This window comes from Delphinus delphis, chromosome 7 (assembly GCF_949987515.2).
Source record: "Delphinus delphis chromosome 7, mDelDel1.2, whole genome shotgun sequence".
NCBI classification, from domain to species: domain Eukaryota; kingdom Metazoa; phylum Chordata; class Mammalia; order Artiodactyla; family Delphinidae; genus Delphinus; species Delphinus delphis.
The window spans coordinates 13,866,518-13,885,753 of NC_082689.1; the positions used below are offsets into that span (position 1 = coordinate 13,866,518).

Genomic DNA, 19,236 nt, shown 5'->3' on the forward strand with positions numbered 1-19,236 from the left:
CCCCTGAGAGAAGTGTGCAGCTGTCTGTGCATGCCCACAGTATCTTTTTGAAACAAGCTGCACCTTTCTGTGGGTCCCTGGCTGTGATGCACTTCTCTTTGATCTCCTTACCTGTGTTTGAGAGCTATCCATTCATTGTAGTTTGGGGCCTGAGATCATGCCCCTTCATTAGCCAAAAAACCTATTTTTCACACACACACACACACACACACACACACACACACACACACACTTCCCTTTCCCTCAAACTTAATCTCCACGTAAAATCTCTTCAGAGATAAATAAATGTGCTCTGTACTAAATGTTGACTCCCCAAAATCTATTCTACCCCAATGATAGCATAAACTATGGTCACTCCCCTTACTACTGAGTGGGTTAAAATAGACACATAACCTAGTCTTGGCCAATAAGCCACAACAGTCTCCTGCTTCTGGGAACAGCTTCCTAGCTGATTACACAAAGCTGTAAGAAAGAGGCAGTCTCTCTCCTTCCTTTAGTCTGGACTTTGTTTGTCTGCAAGTGATACCTATAGTGTCTGGAGCCACCTTGCCATCAGCCCAAGGCCAGGGCCAGGAAGACTGTCACAAAGCTGGGCTGGAGCCTTGATGTACCATGTCTGGAGACCACACTAACTTTGGACTTCTTATGTAAGATAATAGATTTGATTGTTGCGTGTGCCAATTTGAGTTCGGTTTTCTGTTACTTGCAACAAAACTTAATTTAGCTGATTCATAAAAATACTATTTTTATGGACAACCTTAATTGTTCTATTGCTTTGATATAACCATTTGATAACTGCTAATATTCTTTGAGTTCAGACCATATGCCAGGTATTTATGTAAAGGAGAGTCTGCTGGCTTGTTTTTAAAAGTGATATCGCTTATAATCAATTCATTTGTAATCCTTCTCCATCCCTACCCATGGTCACTTGTTACCACACTGGTTAGTATAACATTAGATGGTAGATATGTAAATTCACCAGAAACTGATGGTGAATGAGTTGATCAAACTAGAGCCACGTGGACCATTTCTTTTACTCCTAAAAGTCTGGACACAATTATGGAAAGACCTGCCTCCTTAATCAATAGATAAAAAACATACTTTAGATGATATAGCATCATGCTTTCAATCAAAATCTTAAGGATGAAAAGAAAATCTTAAGGATGAATTTAATTTGCCATGTACTTAACACTGACATGAGACTCCTAATTTTTCAGTTGTTGTAATGATGTAAGGTCCAGCCTTGCTGCCCTCTTGTGCATGACAAAGGTGACATGGCAGTGGGGAGAGGAAAGCAGAAGTGCAAATGATAATGAATTGCACCACATGTAATTTACATATCCAAAGTTTATACTTTGTATGTTTTGGAAAGAAAGAACACAGCCTAAAACAGATCATGAGAAGGGACAGTCGGGTTACGTTGCTTTGCATGCTTATTTTCTAAAGTCCATTGTGGAACCTTAAAGCAAGCATAATAGATTTAAAGTTTTAATCCTAGAATTGTGGTACAACCAAATCTTAAACTACAGAGAGGATATCCTGACGATTTAAAGGCTGTTGAAGATTTTGATGCGGCTTGAAAATCAAAGCAGAGTTCCCACCACTGTTTATTCTTTTTCAGTCTTTTTTAGGAGGCTTGATGCTCCTGAGTCTCACTGGAAGGATAGATAACTTGGGAGCATCCTCCACAGATAACAGATGGCTAGGATGTAAGCCTAGAGAAGCGAATGTTGCAGGGAAAATGAATGCTGACTGGAAAGTGATGTGATCGAGAGGATGATGGACGTATAGGTATCAGATACAGATGACAGGGAGGCCACTGTGTAAGGGGTGATGGGACTGGGCGTTGGGGAAGAGATTAACCACACAGGATGTTGTGGTGGCTGCAGGAATGGAAGTCAAAAAACAGTATTGGAAATTAACCATAAAACAATTGTTCATGTTCTTGGAGTTCAAACTGCATGCCAGGTGTTGGGCTAAATGCTTTATCTCTACTGTTTCATCTAATCCTCACACTAGCCTTGTGAAGTCGGCATTATTATTAACCTAATTTCACTGACGAGAGTAAATGGCACACTTTTTGATACACTGCAGAACTCAGATGAGAATCCAGGTAGTCTGATTCCAGAGTTGGCATGCTTAACTAGATGCTCTATTGTTTCAGAGTTTAAAATATTAGTGCATGGGCGACGCACAGCCACTGCTGGTCTATATGATAGTTTTAATGCAAATTAGAAAAGACCAAAGGGCCCTGCCCACCACCCAGTGAAGTCCAGCCCCCTAGCTGCACAGTTTAGAGGGCAGTTGGCATCTCTGATCAAGGAAACACACGCTCCATCCTTCAGGTAATTACAGCCCTTGCAAGGGTACCTGCCTTGGATATCAGCCTCTATTGACCTTCTCAGCAAGGCACCTCCTTACAGTGCACAGGCTTTACAACTATATGAGGGGGCTTTAAAAAATGAATGTATATGTATATTTTAGTTTTATCAGTCAAGTCTCATTCGCAAGCACTCTACACAGATATTCCCTGTTCCCTCTCCAGATCTATTCTCTACCCTTCTCCATTCTGCTCTGTGTTCTGAAAGGCTGACCCTTATGGGCTCCACCAATGGGCTTCCTTGCCTTCTCGCTTCCAGGTAGCTTCATCCAATGGGAGGCACCAGCCAGAAGTCCGAAGGAAGGAGAAGAGTGAGGCTGGGGTATTTTGTCCCCTGGCTGCCTCCGTATTGAGCCAGGAGCTTGGGTCCTCTCCTAAGGTCTCAGCTTGTCAGGCAGCACTGTTCCACAGCTACAGAGAGAGTTCTCTCTCCAGGTTCTGGTGGCACTTCACCTCATAGCCCTTCCAGCCTAGAAGTGGTATAAGGCTCCCTGCTGTTGCTAGTCTTCATCATCCCTTGGTCACTCCCTAACTCTACCCACACTTCTGTAAATAGTCCCTGAATTAAAGTCCCCCCAATTTCCCTGTTTGAGTGAGCCAACTGTTTCCTGCCAGGACCCTCTCTGATACACAGCGGAAACAAACTTTGACCATCTTAAGCAAAAATGGAATTTAGGGAAGGCATTTTAGGAAGCACATGAAGGAAGATGGGAGGACCAGGGTTGGAGAACAAGCAGGAACCCAGGGACCTCTGGAAAGCTGAAGAGCAGGAATGACAGCTAAAGTCATTCAGTGGGAGGAGCTTAGGCCACCCACTGCCACTGCCCCCATGCCAACCAACTGTCCCTGTGTCCTTCAGCCACCTACTCAAGAGTGTCGAGGAGAAGGTCCGCTTGCCTGAGTCTACATCATACATCCCCAGGCTGAGCTGGGGAGTGGAGATGGGGGAATCAGGCCCCTCTGGCTATTGTGATAGGAATGGACACCACTACCCACCAAGACCACACCCAATGGGTGAATCCTTTAAAACAAGAAATCAGGATGCTAATAGGAAGCACCACCCCCAAAACAAGGACAAACATAGCTGTAAAAATTAATAAAATAATGTGAGACTGCCTTAACAATCCAATCCAAGCATCTGAAGTAACTTTTCCCAAAAGACGAAAGTTTGTGCAAAGACAGGCACTTCTCAACAAGGATTCCAGTAGCAGAGAAGTATCTAAAGGTCTTATAAATGAAAAGTCTTTATAGGGTTTCAAACTGGGTTAGGTATAAAGATGCTGGTTTCATCTTAACAAGATGCCATGTTTGTCTCTTTCTTAGAACCACCCATTCAATGGGTCTTCTGCCCAATAACCAGCCACTCAAGAACTAGAATATTCAGATACCAATAACTTCAAGTCAACTTATTGCCAGGAATTAATTGATTATATCAACCTGGGGCTAGAAACTGGCCCCAACAATTTTTTTTTAATCTGTTAGTCTCTTAAAGGTTATTCTTCAACTCTACCACCACTCCTTTGCTTTATTCAGATTTTGTTTTTTACTAGTTGAAGATGTAGGAATAAAGAATACAGGTTTACTGTGAACTAAAGACAAACAGCTTATTGCAGAAGTTTAAAGATAATACTATTTTATTATATTTGTTGACTGTTGTATTTATAATTCACACAATTACTAAATCTAGCATTAAATTTAGACTACTTTTATAGCTCTCTGGAACCATGCTTTATCTCATCTCCAAAATTAACTTACTTCACAAAGACAGAGCTGATGAGTTATAAATTTCAACATATGCTTTACTTGTCACGAATGAAAGCAATACATATTCATAATTGTCCCCCAGAGGTTTCTTGATATAGTTACTGTTATCAGTAAGAGGAAATTATTTTTCTTCAAAATAAAATTACATGAATGCAACGCCTATAATTTTTTTTCTTTGCAGTACGCGGGCCTCTCACTGTTGTGGCCTCTCCCACTGCGGAGCACAGGCTCCGGATGCGCAGGCTCAGCGGCCATGGCTCATGGGCCCAGCCACTCCGCGGCATGTGGGATTTTCCCAGACCGGGGCACAAACCCACGTCCCCCGCATCGGCAGGCAGACTCTCAACCACTGCGCCACCAGGGAAGCCCAACGCCTATAATTTTTAATTGAGAATATGTATTCTGGTAAGTTAGGTTTGTTGGTTGTATATACAGATATTTTTATTTCCAAAATATTAATTTATTGGATAAATGTGGAGTAAATAGAACACTGTCCAGGCCAACTAGAAGGTTTCCAGAGCTGCCAGTGAGATGCTTTTGTTTAGCATGACAATGTGATAAAAATTGAGATGGGTTTTTATGATACAATAGGCATTTAAGATTTTCTTTAATTCAAGATGTAACTTGTCACATATGCGCATAGGTCTTATAAACTTCTTGTCTTGATGACATACACATAAAAAGATAGTAAGAACAAAGTAGAAAAGATCTACAGTTTTTATATATGTAATTGTCTGTGGTTATGTTCTCAATCAAATACTCCTATAATATGTCATCTTATAAAACAAATATGAATGCTACTGCTCTAAATATGTACAAATTTAATGGCCTGCAATACTTGCTAGTTGCCTGGTGGAGACAAGGAAGAAAGTAGATCTAGCCCTTCTTTTCAAGGAAGTGATAATATCTATAAATCTTCCTCTTCCAATTTCAAAAACATGCATCTTTCCCTAACAGTCTTTGTTGTTCAAAGCCATTGACCAGATTTTTCTAAATGAATTGGGAGGCTGTCAGCAGTTTTAATAACCAATATCTGCACAATCAGATCACCAGGTACGATATAGTAATTAATGTGGCTTGGTATCCTGGATACCTAGAAATTCATGGCCAAGAAGAAGCTATTGCCTTTCACTGGCTTCTCACAGTCTGTACTGCCCATTTCTAAACTGGGTTGTAGAAAAGAGGCTGGTCCACTCAGCCTCCTGACTTCTCTGACTGCACGTGCTCCATGCGAATAAATGGAAATGGGGCCACTGTTCTCCTGTGTCAGGACACGGTCAGCGTAAGTAGGAATACCAACTGGCAGGCATGTAACATCTAGTGAGTTCCTAGTCCAGAGCTGCTTTCTCTGCTAGATCAGGTGGCAGGTGGCAGGTGGCAGAAAAAGAAATATCCTGAAAGTTCATTTGCTATCTGCAAGTCAGGGAATACTACTGGACTAGAAGAATGGTCTACTGCTGCTTTAGAGAGTATTTCATAGACATTTTGAGGATGCTGATTTCCTAGAAAGGAAAAGCTCTGATTTCTGTACTGCAGTATATAAAAAGTTATTGCCAAATTCAACCTGGGTCTGTGGTTTCCAAATTTTTTTGGGGGGGGAGGGCGGTGGGAAGAACTACATATTCTGTGATTGCACGTCTCATCTGTCTTATTCACCTTAGTGCCTGACATATAGCAACCATTAAATAAATGTTTCTTAAACAAATGAATAATTAAATGAAAAAGTAAATGAGCAGTAGATTTTTTTTTTATGGCAGTGGTAGACAAATTCATTTTGAAGAGTTTTTCTGGGTCTTTGTGGTTAAAAGCCTAAAGGAAGACCGTTGAAAGTGATTCTTTTAAATGCAGCTAAATTTTGCTTAAGCAAAACCAAAATATGAAAATCTGGGTTCACAAAACAAATTAATTAAAAGGTGATTATATGCTTCACAATTACATGGGAATATGACTTAATGCAGGGTATTCCTAAATGCTGGCCCACGGTGTTTTCTCAGGTTCTCGCTGAAAGGAGAAAAATCAGCTCAGTGTGTTGTTCTAAAGAACTGTCCTCTATTCACAAATTGACCTTCCTCCATTTCTGTGGTTAAAATATTTAACAACAACAAAAAGATAATGAAACTAGTCTCTACTTCCAGTTAATTATTCCTTTTTAATATTCTTAAACTTGCCAAAATAAAATTGTCAACCCTAAATTGGTTCCCCAGCTTTTTGAAAAATACTTTATTGGTTTGTGAAATCCAAATAAGATTCATTTTATAAAAGCATATAGCATTTTTAAAGAAACCTACATATTGAATAAAGGACGATAGTGTAACCTGGGCCTTAATTACCCATGATAATAACAGCCAACAAGTTTTGAGTCGGTGCTGAGTACTGCTCTCAGGCCTTTTAAAAATGGTGTTAATCATCTAAATTTCATAGTAGCCCAAGGAGAAAATATTATTTTTATCCCTATCTTACAGATGAGGAACTCTAGACACAAACAGTCCAGTCCTTGCCCCAAAAGATAGAAAATACAGCCAGTAAAATGGTAGAGATGGCCCCATATATTCTTAAATTACAAAGAAACAGAGCCATGTGACACTACAACCAATAAAAAAAATTGGTTGTTAATATAGTCTAATGATTATAGAAATGGCATTTCAGTCAGCATACAGATTATAAACTCCTATCCAAGACTCATAGTATTTTATATTTAAATCAGAATCCTCCCAATCTTACCTTAGCAACAAAATTCTTGACCTATTTTTAGCTTCAGTATTTACACAGATACTGCTTCAAGCAACATCCTTGTTTCTTAAGCTCTATTCTATTAGCAAATACCAGAAAACAAAACAAGAAAATATGATGTTTCTAATGGGGCATTTCAACCAAGTAGGGGGTGAAAGCACAACACTGGTAAATCTAGCTATCAGGATTAAGCTAATTTAGGGAAAATTCAACCTTATAGCGAACAAATCAAAAGGTATATTTCAGTCCACTTATTTAAAAAAAAAGTATAAAAAACCCAGTTTCCAAATGCTACAAAAGTATTACACTCCAGATTTTTTTTAAAAGGCTTTAAAAAATAAATTTAAAAAGTATTACTACCCTAGCTTCCAAATGTAGGGTCTTATTTAAAATGAGATCACAAACTTTAGTCGGAACTCACATATTCCTCTGCAGAGTCAGAAATCCAAATATAACATCAATTGGGCAAAGAGGTAAATTAGTAAGTATAATCCATAATAAATGAAAAGCAAAACTAGACTTTTTGATCACAATGCCAAAAATTTTTTTTCCCAAGTTATCCGCAAACTGGAATCAAAGACAAAAATTTTGGCTTTCAAAGTCTATCATACTCTTGTAATGGTAAAAATGATTTGGCAGGTTAAGGATAGGTTTCTAATCATCCTATCTTCTACTTAACACCATTTACCAAAATACTGCACTGCGTTAAGGGAGTTATCTCAATGGCAACGAAAAAGAGATCTTAACACTAATAAGTTCTGGGTCCCTCAGAAAATATCAGTGAATCTAGAGCTTATGCTGTTTAAGGAAATTTTGTGGATTTCCACCCCTCAATCCTGACAGCTGGGGTGTGCACATCCGATCTGAATACTTTGTTAGGCATACAGGAACCGAATTTCTGACACTGCAGGTAACTCCTGCACAAACTCTTCTTTCAACTTTCTGGCATCTGGTCCAGTACCCATCCCTAGTCCACATGCCCTAGAAAAACACAGGAACCAGTTCTAGGACGTGGTTATCCACCTAGCACCCCACGCTCCACCCCGAGACTACTCGCCTCCCGCCCTAGCTCAGCCCACCCCGGCCAGCCCAGCCCGGCGGAGCCGGACCCAGCCTACTACAGTCCTACTGCTCTGGCTCTCCGAACTTCCCCCGCCCACTCCGTCCACGTGAACGGAGACCGCGCCGCGGTCCACCAATCAGCAGCCACCTCGCCCAGGATCCGGTCTCCAACGATCCCCTTTCAAAAAGTCAGCTTACACCTCCCGCCTCAGTCCCGCCCCTTTCCTACCTCCCCGCCCCTCTGGTCCCTCCCACCTCCCCAACTACCGGTTCCCCTCCTCTCCTCCCGTTGCCCCCTCCCGCTCCCAGGCTTCGCCCCGCCCAACCCAGGACAGAGCACTCGCCCTCTTCTCGCGAGATCTGAGCGTCCCCCGCAGCGGCCGTCCGCTTCCCCTTCTCGTCCTCCCACCCCCCTCCTCCCAATCTCTCCACTCTCCGGCTCTCTTCCCTCCCTCCTCCCCCCTCCACCCTCTGGGCCGGATCTCGTCTCGCTGAGGCGGAGGAGGAGAAGGAGGAGGAGGAGGACGTTCGGCCTGCGCAGTGAGATGTTTGTCCGTCGCCGCCGCCGCCGCCATCGCGGAGGAGCGCGATAAAGGGAGCCGAGCCGGGCGTGAGGGGCACCCCGTGGAGCCGCCGCGCCAGCGCAGCCCCCCAGCCAAGCCCGAGACGCCGGAACCCGAGCCGCCGCCGCCACCGCCGCGGCCGCCCAGGGGCCGGCCAGCTCCCCAGCCCAGCCCGTGGGCCGCGCCGCCGCCCCCAGCGTCGCCCCTCGCCTGCCCGCCCGCCTTAAATGTGACACCGGCGCCTCGGAGTGCGACCCGAAGCCGCCGCCGGGGAGGGGACGAGCACCATGTCGAATCTGAGCAAAGGCACGGGCAGCCGGAAGGACACCAAGATGCGGATCCGGGCCTTTCCGGTGAGTCTCTTCTCGGAGCCTGGGACCCCGGGTTGGGGGCCCGGCCAAGAGCCGCACGCGAGGCCCGGGCTGAACTCCCCCAACAGGCCGCAGGCCCGGCCTCCCCTCCCCCACGCCGCCGGCCGCGGGGCGCTAGCCTTCCCGGCAACTGGGCGGCGCGGGGCCCCGGCGCGGCCGCCCTCCCGGGCCGTTCCCCGCGCCCGTCGCCCGAGTCTGGCGCCGCTCCCCCGCCCCGGAGCTGCGCCTCCGGTCGCCCTGCGGGCTGCGGCTGGGGCCCCTTCGCCGGTCCCAGATTCTCCCCACGCTCCTGGGGTGTAGGCCCAACCCCTAGTACTCCGCTCCCGCTCGGTTCCCGGGACTCCCAGCCCTGCAGGTATGGGGACTGTCCAAGTCCTTCTTGTTTGGGGGGTGTGTGTAACTTTTCACGTGGGGTTTCGCTGCGGTTGAAAAAATCACCCAGCCTAAAAGATGGCCAGCCCAACGATGAGGGGGACTGTCCTCTCCCGCTCTTCCCCTGTTCAGGAAGGGCTATGCCATCCACCTGCCCCCCACGCAGTGACAATGGTTCCACGTAATGCTCCATAGTAACATACCAACAACGTTCTGTGTGTTTACAGCATTTTTTATCCACAAGCTTCCAAAGCACTTGACAAACTCTCTTGTGCAGGAATTGCCTTGCCAATCAAAGGGAAATAAGAGAAAACAAATTGGACGGTTGGTTCTCCATTTCTTAGCCATGGAATCCCAAAAGAATGAGTAGTCACCACCCTGAGTTGCTTTACTCTTAGGGACAGCAAACGTAGTCTGTTTAGAAACTTATTCTTTTTTAGCATTACGTTGAGTCATACCCTTGCAGTGTTTAGTATATGGGGTATAACTTTGGATGTCATATCTGATTCAGATAGCCAATGGCAAGCAATTAAAGTGTACTATTGGAACAGAGGAGCTGGACATACTTGCTCATGTCGCTACAGTAACAGGTATATGTCAAGATAGACAAACTAGCAATGGAAAAGAAGATTTTAAAACAGTAAAACTAGAGAAAGAACTTGGGTTTCCTTTCTTAGAATCACAAACACAGTATATCATGCAAGGAGGGAAAAGAGGGTTTGTATTCACTTCATGAAGCATGCTTTTTCTAAAGTGTAGTTTGCACTTTAGAGGGAAGACTTATTAATATAATTGTCCTAGTTGAGTAAGAAAGCGACCCAGAGAACTTGAGGACCTCTCTGAATTCTTAAAATTTAGAAGAAGGAAATACACCTTATGCAGAACTCTGAAGTTGTAATAACAAATATTAATATCAATGTGAAGAGTCTTCAGGGTTTATGTAAATAAATGTAGGATATACTCAGGAGAATTAAATGTTTTGATGCTCATTAAAGGGATTTTATATCTTTGAAGTTTTTTTTCTAAGTAATCATGAGAAAGTACAAAGAAAGTGAGAAATGTTGACAGAAGAGAACTGATGAACTTCATGTGCACGTTTTTCCTTATAATGAAACAATGAACTGGGTTTATGATTTTGTGAGTAATGTTAGTTCTCCTGCTAAACCAGTTCTGAATATTTTTAGCAGAATCTAGAATTACTCAGAATTTTAAATAGTTTAGTACAAGAATTTTTTAAGAAAAAATTAGCTATTCTTAAAGTCTGAGTTCTTCTAATTCAGATTATTACTAAAATGTGGAGTAGTTCACATCTGACATCAGCTTACTTATGTGGATATTCTGATTAACCAGTTGTACCTTTATGTGTAGTCAACTCTTTGATCTCTTGGTTTTGCCTGTTCCTACCTGTTCTTCCATTCCTTCATTCATTCAACAAATATTATTGACGACTGTGTGCCAGGCACTGTCCTAGGGTCTTGGGATATATCGGTATAGCTTGAAAGATGAGTATCCCTCCCTTCTGGATCTTGTATTGTTGGGAGGAAGTGGTGGGAGAGAATTTCATTATTCCTTTAGCTGAAGAGTATAATAGTATGTGACAAGTTACCACATACTACTGAAACTGATTTTTTTTTTAAGCATTATGGTCATGAGCTAGTTTAGACCCTTTCTGTCTAAAACTTGTTGCCCTCAAAGTTTTTCTAAAATCCTTAAATGAAGTTTGTAAGTGGCTAGTGTTTGATATTCAGTACTTAATATCTGCTAATTTTTAAAAGCATTAAGATTTTTTTTTATTTCATAAGTATTAACATGACTCATAAGTAGTTCCTACTGAAAAGAACCATTATATTTTTTAATGTATAACTTTTAAAGTCATAGTTCTTTGAACCTTCATTCAGGATGGATACATACCTCAGTGGTGTGGTATTTCACTGATTAATTTGGTAACTGAGTGCTTATAGACCTTCAGAATTTTTTTTTTATTCCAGGTTAGCAGTCTTTTACAGAACTATAGTCTCCATGGATTGCTAGTCAGAAGTAGTAAATGCATATTATTCCATAAAGAAAATATTATGTTCATATGTACTCGTGTGTGCATACTTAAAACTGTTGTATTTCACATTACCATTTGAGATAGACAGTTACTCTAAGGGAAATTGCAGTGTAATCGAAAGCCTCAAGTGCTCTTTTCAGAGTGTGTTTTATAAAATTGATGTGTAAAAAGTACAAAAATATGTTTCAGGATTGTTTTGTTTTCATTGCAAAACAGTAAGTGAAGGTACAGGATATTTTGTAAATGTGTAAACCTACTCCAGCTATAGTCCCATCAGTAAAATCAGTTTCTGAGAAATTGGTTCTTTTTAAGGTGGGAAACAATGAAGAGCTTTCTGCACTTATAGATTGGTGATGGAGGAAATATTTATTCCAGTTTGTAAACTTTCCTGCAGTGGACAAAATACATATCATTTCACATCTTTTGGGGTTTTTTGGTACCCAAAGTAACAGCAAGGGCCACAAAACTTTTTTAAGGAAGAAGTCTGTAGTTGGGAAACTTCTGGAAACGATATGGATTTGGACCAAAGAATGCTGCCCCCAGAAGTTCCTGGTCCTCTTTCCTTGCTGTTGCCATGTGTCTCACTCCTGAGCTTTTATTCCACTATGTAGGATTAGTTGCTGTCAGGTGAACCTTTTGTCCTTATCTTTGAAAAGCCATTACTCACCATCTGTACTGTCCACTGTCCACGTGGGCTTGAAAAGCTTGATTGGTTTGGAGGGGATATGGTTGAATGGAAATACTGGTCTCTCCTCTGATTTGCCTTCTTGTCTGAGCCTTCAGAGCTTAGGAGACGTGTTATGAAAGTGATTGTCTTTAGAGTGTGATCTGGAAATGGTTTCAGTTTTTGGTTTATAGAAGCATGCTAAATCATGATAATGAATCTCTGGTTGTAGTGTCCACTCCATAGTTCTAGATGGGCTTCACAGAGCACCACCTGTGTGGCGTGAACAGTTACTGATGTAGAAGTTATTGTTAGATGGAACCCGCAAAATGACTGAGATTAGAAAGAGATGAATTTTAAGATCATTTGTGATGTACTTAAATACTTAAGAGGACAAGAATTTAATGACAAATGGGGACAGTTAATGTTTTTTTTTTTCCTGGCTATAGTGATATTTGCTAGATATGGAGGAACAGCTTTGATCTTCAAAATAGGTTTCTCTTAGGGAAAGTAGTTGTTGCCTAGAACTAGCTGGACTGTACATAGAGAAAGGCTGAATAATAGTTTTGGAAATCACACAGGGCGGGGAATTAACTATAAGTTTGTTTTGCATTCTCTAGTGTTTTGTTACAGAGATGTTATGGAGTAAGATATAACATTCATTAAAGTGTTTCTTTCACTTAGACTGATTTTGTTCTATTTAATGGTTTTAGGACAGTCAGCTGTGTTGTAGCTGTTAGTACCTCTCAGGCTTTAGAAGTTTAAAAATAAAAAGATAAAGTAGTTATCTATAAAAGTGTATATTTTGCGTTATCTCCCTAGAAAGTTCACAGGAGCCAAGAAAATTATTACTGCCAAATTATTAATACTAAAGTTACTGAATTTGAAACAATTATAGTAGTATAGAATATAATGTGAGAATTTGGCCTTTTAAATAATACACTAGTCACAAAGTTCTTTCAAACAAAATAGAGAAAGTGTCATTTGTTTGTACATCATTCATTCATTAAATGTAGCTAAGTAATAATAGCATTTCTCTATTTCAACAAGAATATATAATTAAGACTAGAAAAAGTAGTATGTCTTCCCTTTGTGTTATAAATTGGGAGACCTTAGAGATAATTTTTTGCTGTTATCTTTATTCAAGAGTATCTGGGTGTTAACAGTTTTGTTAGATTTTTATAAAAGTTATTGGACAATTTGTAGTTTTAAATAATGGAACTTTGAAAATAGTTCTTGTTTGTCCATTGTAAAGTCAGCAAAAAAGTAAAAGTGCTACTAGTAAGAAATCACTGAGATAAAACATGAAGTACATTTAGTGTCTTTCTATTGTGAAAACTATTCAGTAGTAGTCTGTCAAAGCTATGAATTCATTTTAGTAGCTTTTCTAATTAGAAAAGTGATGCATATTCATGATAGAAAATTTAATAAATATCTAAACTTATAAGTAAGGAAATAAATATCACCTGTAACCCTGCCACTTGGAAATAAGCCATATTAACATTTTGATGTGTTTCCTTTTAATCTTTCATAAATGTATAAGCACACAGTAAAACTGAGGTACGACCTTTTCATATGCTGCCTTTTAAAAAATATATAGTATCTCACTGTACATTTATTTCCATGTTAAATATATAGAAAACATGATTTTGGATGACTGGGTAATACTCTCCAGTACCTTGGCTTATACATTTCCCTACTGACAGGTATTTTGATTGATTCCAGTGAATTCGTATTTTCTCTGTTACAAAGAATGCAACTGAGACTATTTAGGCACATAAATATTTGAGCCCATCCATGATTATGGAATTACTGGGCTCGACATAATTGATACATATTACCAAATGGACCTCCAGAAGGGTAGGAGTAATAATAGTACCACTCACCGAATGCTTATCATATGCCATACAATTGTTCTCTGTACTTTGCATGTGTAAACTAATTTCATTTGCACAATAGAATACTACTATTATCATCTTTTTTTACCTAAGAGGCCTTGAGAGCTTAAGTAGTTTGCTTAAGATCACTTTGCTTGTAAGTGGAAGAACTAGGGTTCTTTCTAACCTAGGTAGTCTGGCTCTAAAGTGAATGCTTTAAGAATTAATTACATCTCTCAAGCTTGTATCAGTAATGTCTACCATGTAGCAGTGTCTTAGCTAACATATCTTTAATTTTGTAGGTGAAAAAAATAGTACTTCAATGCTTTATTTTGCATTTCTTTGCCTACTTGTAAGAGTAAAACTATGGATAGTCTAGGGAATTTTCATTTAGTTTTACATTAGAGTATTCAACATATGTTTTAGAAGTATGACTAAAAAGTAAAGAGACTGAGAGCATAATAGTTAAGAGGGTGGGCTCTGGACTGTCAGAGTTTGAATGTCAGCTCCACCTCTTTCTAGTTGTGTTATCTTTAACAAGTTACTTAACACTTCTAGCCTCAGTTTTCTCCTCTGTAAAATTAGAATATTTATAAGACCTATTTTACAGGGCTGTTGTGAGATTAAAAAAAAAAGGTATTAGAACAGGACCTAGCACACAATTAACTATTGTTATACCAACATTTAGCCATGATTATGCCACAGTTTATATATTAAAATTGAATGTTATTTTTGCAAGTAATTTTATTTACTGTACTGTTATTTTAGTGATGACGCCATTTTTTGGTGCTTACATTTTTAGAACTTACATTTTGAAAAGCTTACAGAATCAATCTGTGAACCACATTAAGAACTCAGTGTCAGGATATAGGTTTGGTACCACTGGGGTGCTTCGAAAGAATGCCACTGGCTCTTGGGTGAGGGGTAGATTCAAAAGAGAAGAGATCCAATAGTGATTATCACATAATCATCGGAATAAGTATGTAATCTTTCTGGGGTAACTTTATTGAAGGAGTAAACACTCATTTGGTGTGTACATTCTAATATGTACATTAAGTGTTTATCTAAAAATACATTTTGTTTTTATTTCCTTCCTTTTTTTCTTCCACCCTCTTTTTTGTTTCACTCATGAACTAGGCTGCGGTCCCTGCCCAAAGCTTATACCAGACACCCTTTTGAACCTGGAAGTACTTAGCATAGTGTTAGACACAGTGTGGGTGGTTAGTGAATGATCGATTAAATGAGAAACTAGTCCTTTAAGACAAACCATAGAAATTCATTACTTAGGTAAATCGATGCAGGTAGTACTCCAAAATGTTTGAACTCTTTTCAGCTGTAAGTGAAGTCTTAATTTGTAGGTCATTAATGATCATGTGGCACTTCCCTTAAAGGTTAGTCAGTCTAATCTCTTGAAACTGTAATGACTTGAAAGTAAAGGTAGTATGTACTGGCAGTAACCTTGGATTGGCGTGTCAGAAGACTTAATCTCTGGCCTAGTCTTTTCTGTTTACTAGCTGTACTCTACATTTTTTCCTTCCACCATGACACCTTCCTCCCAGCCTGTTAACTATACATGGTGATCCTCTACTTCCATTGCAGGTTGGCTACCCTGTATCATCAGCCTGTTCTGTGAATTCTTTTCATCTGAAATTTACCTTTGCCCTGAGGATACAGGCTTATATTCTTGAATTGAGGTGTCTTTTTTCCTTATAATCCTTGAATCACTGGGCCCAGATGCCATTCATTGCCACATCTGTGATCCTCTTGTGTCTTGGGCCCTCGTGAACTATTTTTTTGAGTGCTTCTTGTGACCATCTCCTAACTTCGTACATATGCTCCCTCAGTCACTGAAGACTTCAATACCTTATTCACAGACATTCTCTGTAGCTTAAATTGTAACTTTATCCAGTGCATGTGGGCAGTCATTCTTCTATTCATTCTAAAGTATGTTTATTGTGTGTTCCTACTAGAGGTCTGGCACTAAATATACAGTGATGATCAAACAGATCTGGCCTCTTCTGTATTACAGTGATCTTCACTTTGTCTTGGAGCTCGTCATCCCGCTACTTTAGAAATCTTAAACTTCAATATTACATTGTATCCTAGCTCCTTCATTTATTAGATGTAGGACTTGAGCAAGTCACTTAACTTCTGCCTGTTTTGTTCTCTCTTTTGTAAAAGGGAGAAAACAATATAGTACCTACCTCATAAGATGGTTGTAAGGATAGAGTTAATACATATAAAGCTCTTAGTGTCTGGCACTTAGTAAGCATTATGAATAAATACAGACTGTTATTATTTCATTATTCTATCCTACTTGCTGCTTATTTCTTTCTCACATTAAATGTGCTGTTGGATTTCAAGAAGACCCCTTGCATTCTCCCAGGCTGTGGCGCCTGTTGCTAGTTGCCCCTTCTTTCCTGCCTCCCAGAGTGAGGCCAGAAATATCAGCAAAAAGCATCTTGAACCATTCTATTCATCTGCCTTCACTGCTCATATTTTTTAGACTATTGTGCACTCCTGGAGAAAATTCCAAGACTGTGGTCTCTAAGCTAGTTGGACTCTCAGTGCCTCTGGGCGATATTTTTGTGTCCCTGGTAAACTCCCTCTCCCCTTTCCTGCATGAGCTATTTCAGACTTTAATCACTGTCCTTAAGCTCTTTATTGAGAGTTCTCTTATCTCTCTTTTTCAGGAAACTTAACTACTAAAGTTATCTTGTGTAAGCTTCTCTTGCAGTTATATTCATTAACCTGTATCTTTACTCATTCTCAGCTCCTTCCCTTGGGTCTCAGAGAAGGAAGGTGTTCCTTTTTCTGTCTTCCCTACCATGGTAACTACCATACCATCTCCCTTCATAGCCAAAATTCTTCAAATAGTCAGTATCTCCTTTATTAGAACATGATTTTCTTTAGAGGAGGCAGCAGGTCTTTTTGTATTGATCTTTGTCAGTGCTGCACAGTAGTAGCCAACAATGTTGAATGAATAAACTGACAAGACTCTGGTTTGTTTTCTCATCTTTAAGATGGGAACTATGGCAATCTTTCTCACAGATTAATTGTGAGGGTTAAAAGAAATAATGTCAGAAAGTGCTTGCTAATAAACAGTGGCATCATTGAGACAGTTAAAATGATTTTCTAATCATAAAGTTAGTATTTTCAAGTAAAAGTAATATGTTTCATGTAGGACATTTATTTTCAAACTCTTATAGGGTCTCCAGGACCTAGGAGGAGTGGAGTAGGTATCTTCAGAAGTTTCCCTCTCTAGTCATTTAGAGCAGTTTGTACATTGCTCTATGTGTAGAAGATTTCTTTTTAAAAAGTTCTCTAACTATTGCTTTAAAATCACTGTCATTAATCAAGCCTTTTCAAAGTTGAGGAGAGTCCTACTTTCCCAAGTTGGTAACATTAACCAACTGAGAAATTGAGAACTGATCCTGTAGTTGTTGTAACCACTAATCCAGAGCTTTTGCTGCTAGAAGAGCTTTTGCTCTTTATTTTTTTAAGTCAATTTTAAAGTTGAAAATTAAGTAAAATTTCTTAATTTGACTTCATTTATCTAGTGATCATTGAGAAAGGAATGGACCTGAATTTGCTCTTTAAATGAGAAAGGTTACTGCTAAGCAAATGAATAAAGACTTCAAAGGGATATCTTTTACCTACTTTAAGAAAATACAAGATTCCTTAGAGACGGTTTTCTATAAAAGCAAGCCGTCATTGCTAAGAGGAATGCTTTAACGTACTGATTGCAAGTCATCCTTATCTAAAGCAGCTCTTAACTGAGCAACACTTAGCCTCTTCTATTTACCCTGTCCTCTTGAAAGTAATCATGAAAAATTCTTTTTCTCCTTCCCTTTTCAATTTATTTAATAGTATGAGAAGTTGCTTTATAAGATGAGTAACTACAACTTGTTCAGTGTCTACCTTGTGTTAGGCTCTTTGAACTATAATTATCTCAAATTCTCAGAACAATCTTTAGTTGTTACTTCTGTTTTAAATCTATCCTGGGGCTCAGAGAGACATAGTAAAATATGTGTATTACATATATACCTATGGAAGGGCAGAGCTGGAATTCAGATCCCAGGTGTATCTGTCTCAAAAATTCATGTTCTTTTCATTACACCACACTGCCTTAATTATATTCCATTAAGAATTTGCTAGATTCTGAAATATTTACTTTCATAATAGGAATATATTGGAAAGTTAATTCTAAGCTTGCCGTTTAAATGATTACCCAGGGACAGATCTAGGGCCCCTGAAGCTTATACACTGCAGTACTCTCTTTATAAAAAGGATTCAAAATTAGTTTCCAGATCTTGGAAGGAGCTTTTGCAAGCTTTAAACCTCACTAGATTCAAAGTATATGCACCTCTCATAAGAGAATACATGTTATAAAAACTTTGAATACATGTTATAAAAACTTTGAATCGATGGATGCCTATGTTGTTCAGTAAAATTTTAATATATAAATTGCTTAAGGGGGTCATAGTGTGTATTGAATAAAGCAGTCAAAATCATAACCAATAGGAAGGATATATTAGTTGACGTATTTCTTAGTTAACACTTTCCTTTTTAAGTTAAAGACTGATAGTACACATTTTTAAACTTTTTTCAATTAGAAATTTATCTTGTAAATATATGTTTAGGGCTTCCCTGGTGGCGCAGTGGTTGAGAGTCCGCCTGCCGATGCAGGGGACACGGGTTCATGCTCCGGTCCGGGAAGATCCCACATGCCGCGGAGCCTGCACGTCCAGAGCCAATGGGAGAGGCCACAACAGTGAGAGGCCCGCATAGCGCCAAAAATATATATATATATGTTTAGAAAAAAGTGATTTTATGTCTTTCAGAATGTATTAAGAAGTAGTAGGTTAAACAATGAAATGAATTTTGAAGTACGAAGATCAGGTAGTTTAGAATAAGCAAATGAGACATGAAAGAAGTGTATTATTTTGATGAACGTTACCATTAGCCAAAAAAACAAGTAATTTATTTGGTCCTATTTGTTTTCATAGTTTAATTTTTAAGAGCCAGAAAGGACTTTAGAGAGAATATGTTCTAATCTTATTTAATACATGGGGAAGTGGAGAACTGGAGAGGGTGATTTTACCCAAAGGATACTTACAGCTTGAATTTATGGAAGAACCATGACTAAAAGCCTTATTTCTGGTTAAAAGCTCTTTTCTCTAGACCAAACTGAAATAAGCATATAGCCTTAATAATTCAGTGTTAATATTACCCTGTTAATTATAAATTGATTTTGTAATATCAGACACTCAGGTGATTTGAGTTGACATGGTGTAATGGAAGGGTCCTTAGCTCAGGACACATGGATTCCTTCATTGCTCTAACTAGCTGAGTGATCGTGGATAAGCTACTTAGCTTCAGTTTCTTCATTTGTAAAAT

At 39.6% G+C, this 19,236-nt stretch overlaps 1 protein-coding gene across 1 annotated transcript in view; it reads left to right on the forward strand.

Annotated features, from left to right (window-relative positions):
* The first annotated feature begins 8,358 nt into the window (after window positions 1–8,358).
* Window positions 8,359–19,236, forward strand: part of CUL3 (cullin 3) — a 98,698-nt gene continuing 87,820 nt past the window's right edge. Inside the window, exon 1 of the mRNA XM_060016027.2 lies at window positions 8,359–8,852. Coding sequence (XP_059872010.1) covers window positions 8,787–8,852 — 66 coding nt within the window. The 5' untranslated portion in view covers window positions 8,359–8,786. The remainder of the gene's footprint in view (window positions 8,853–19,236) is intronic.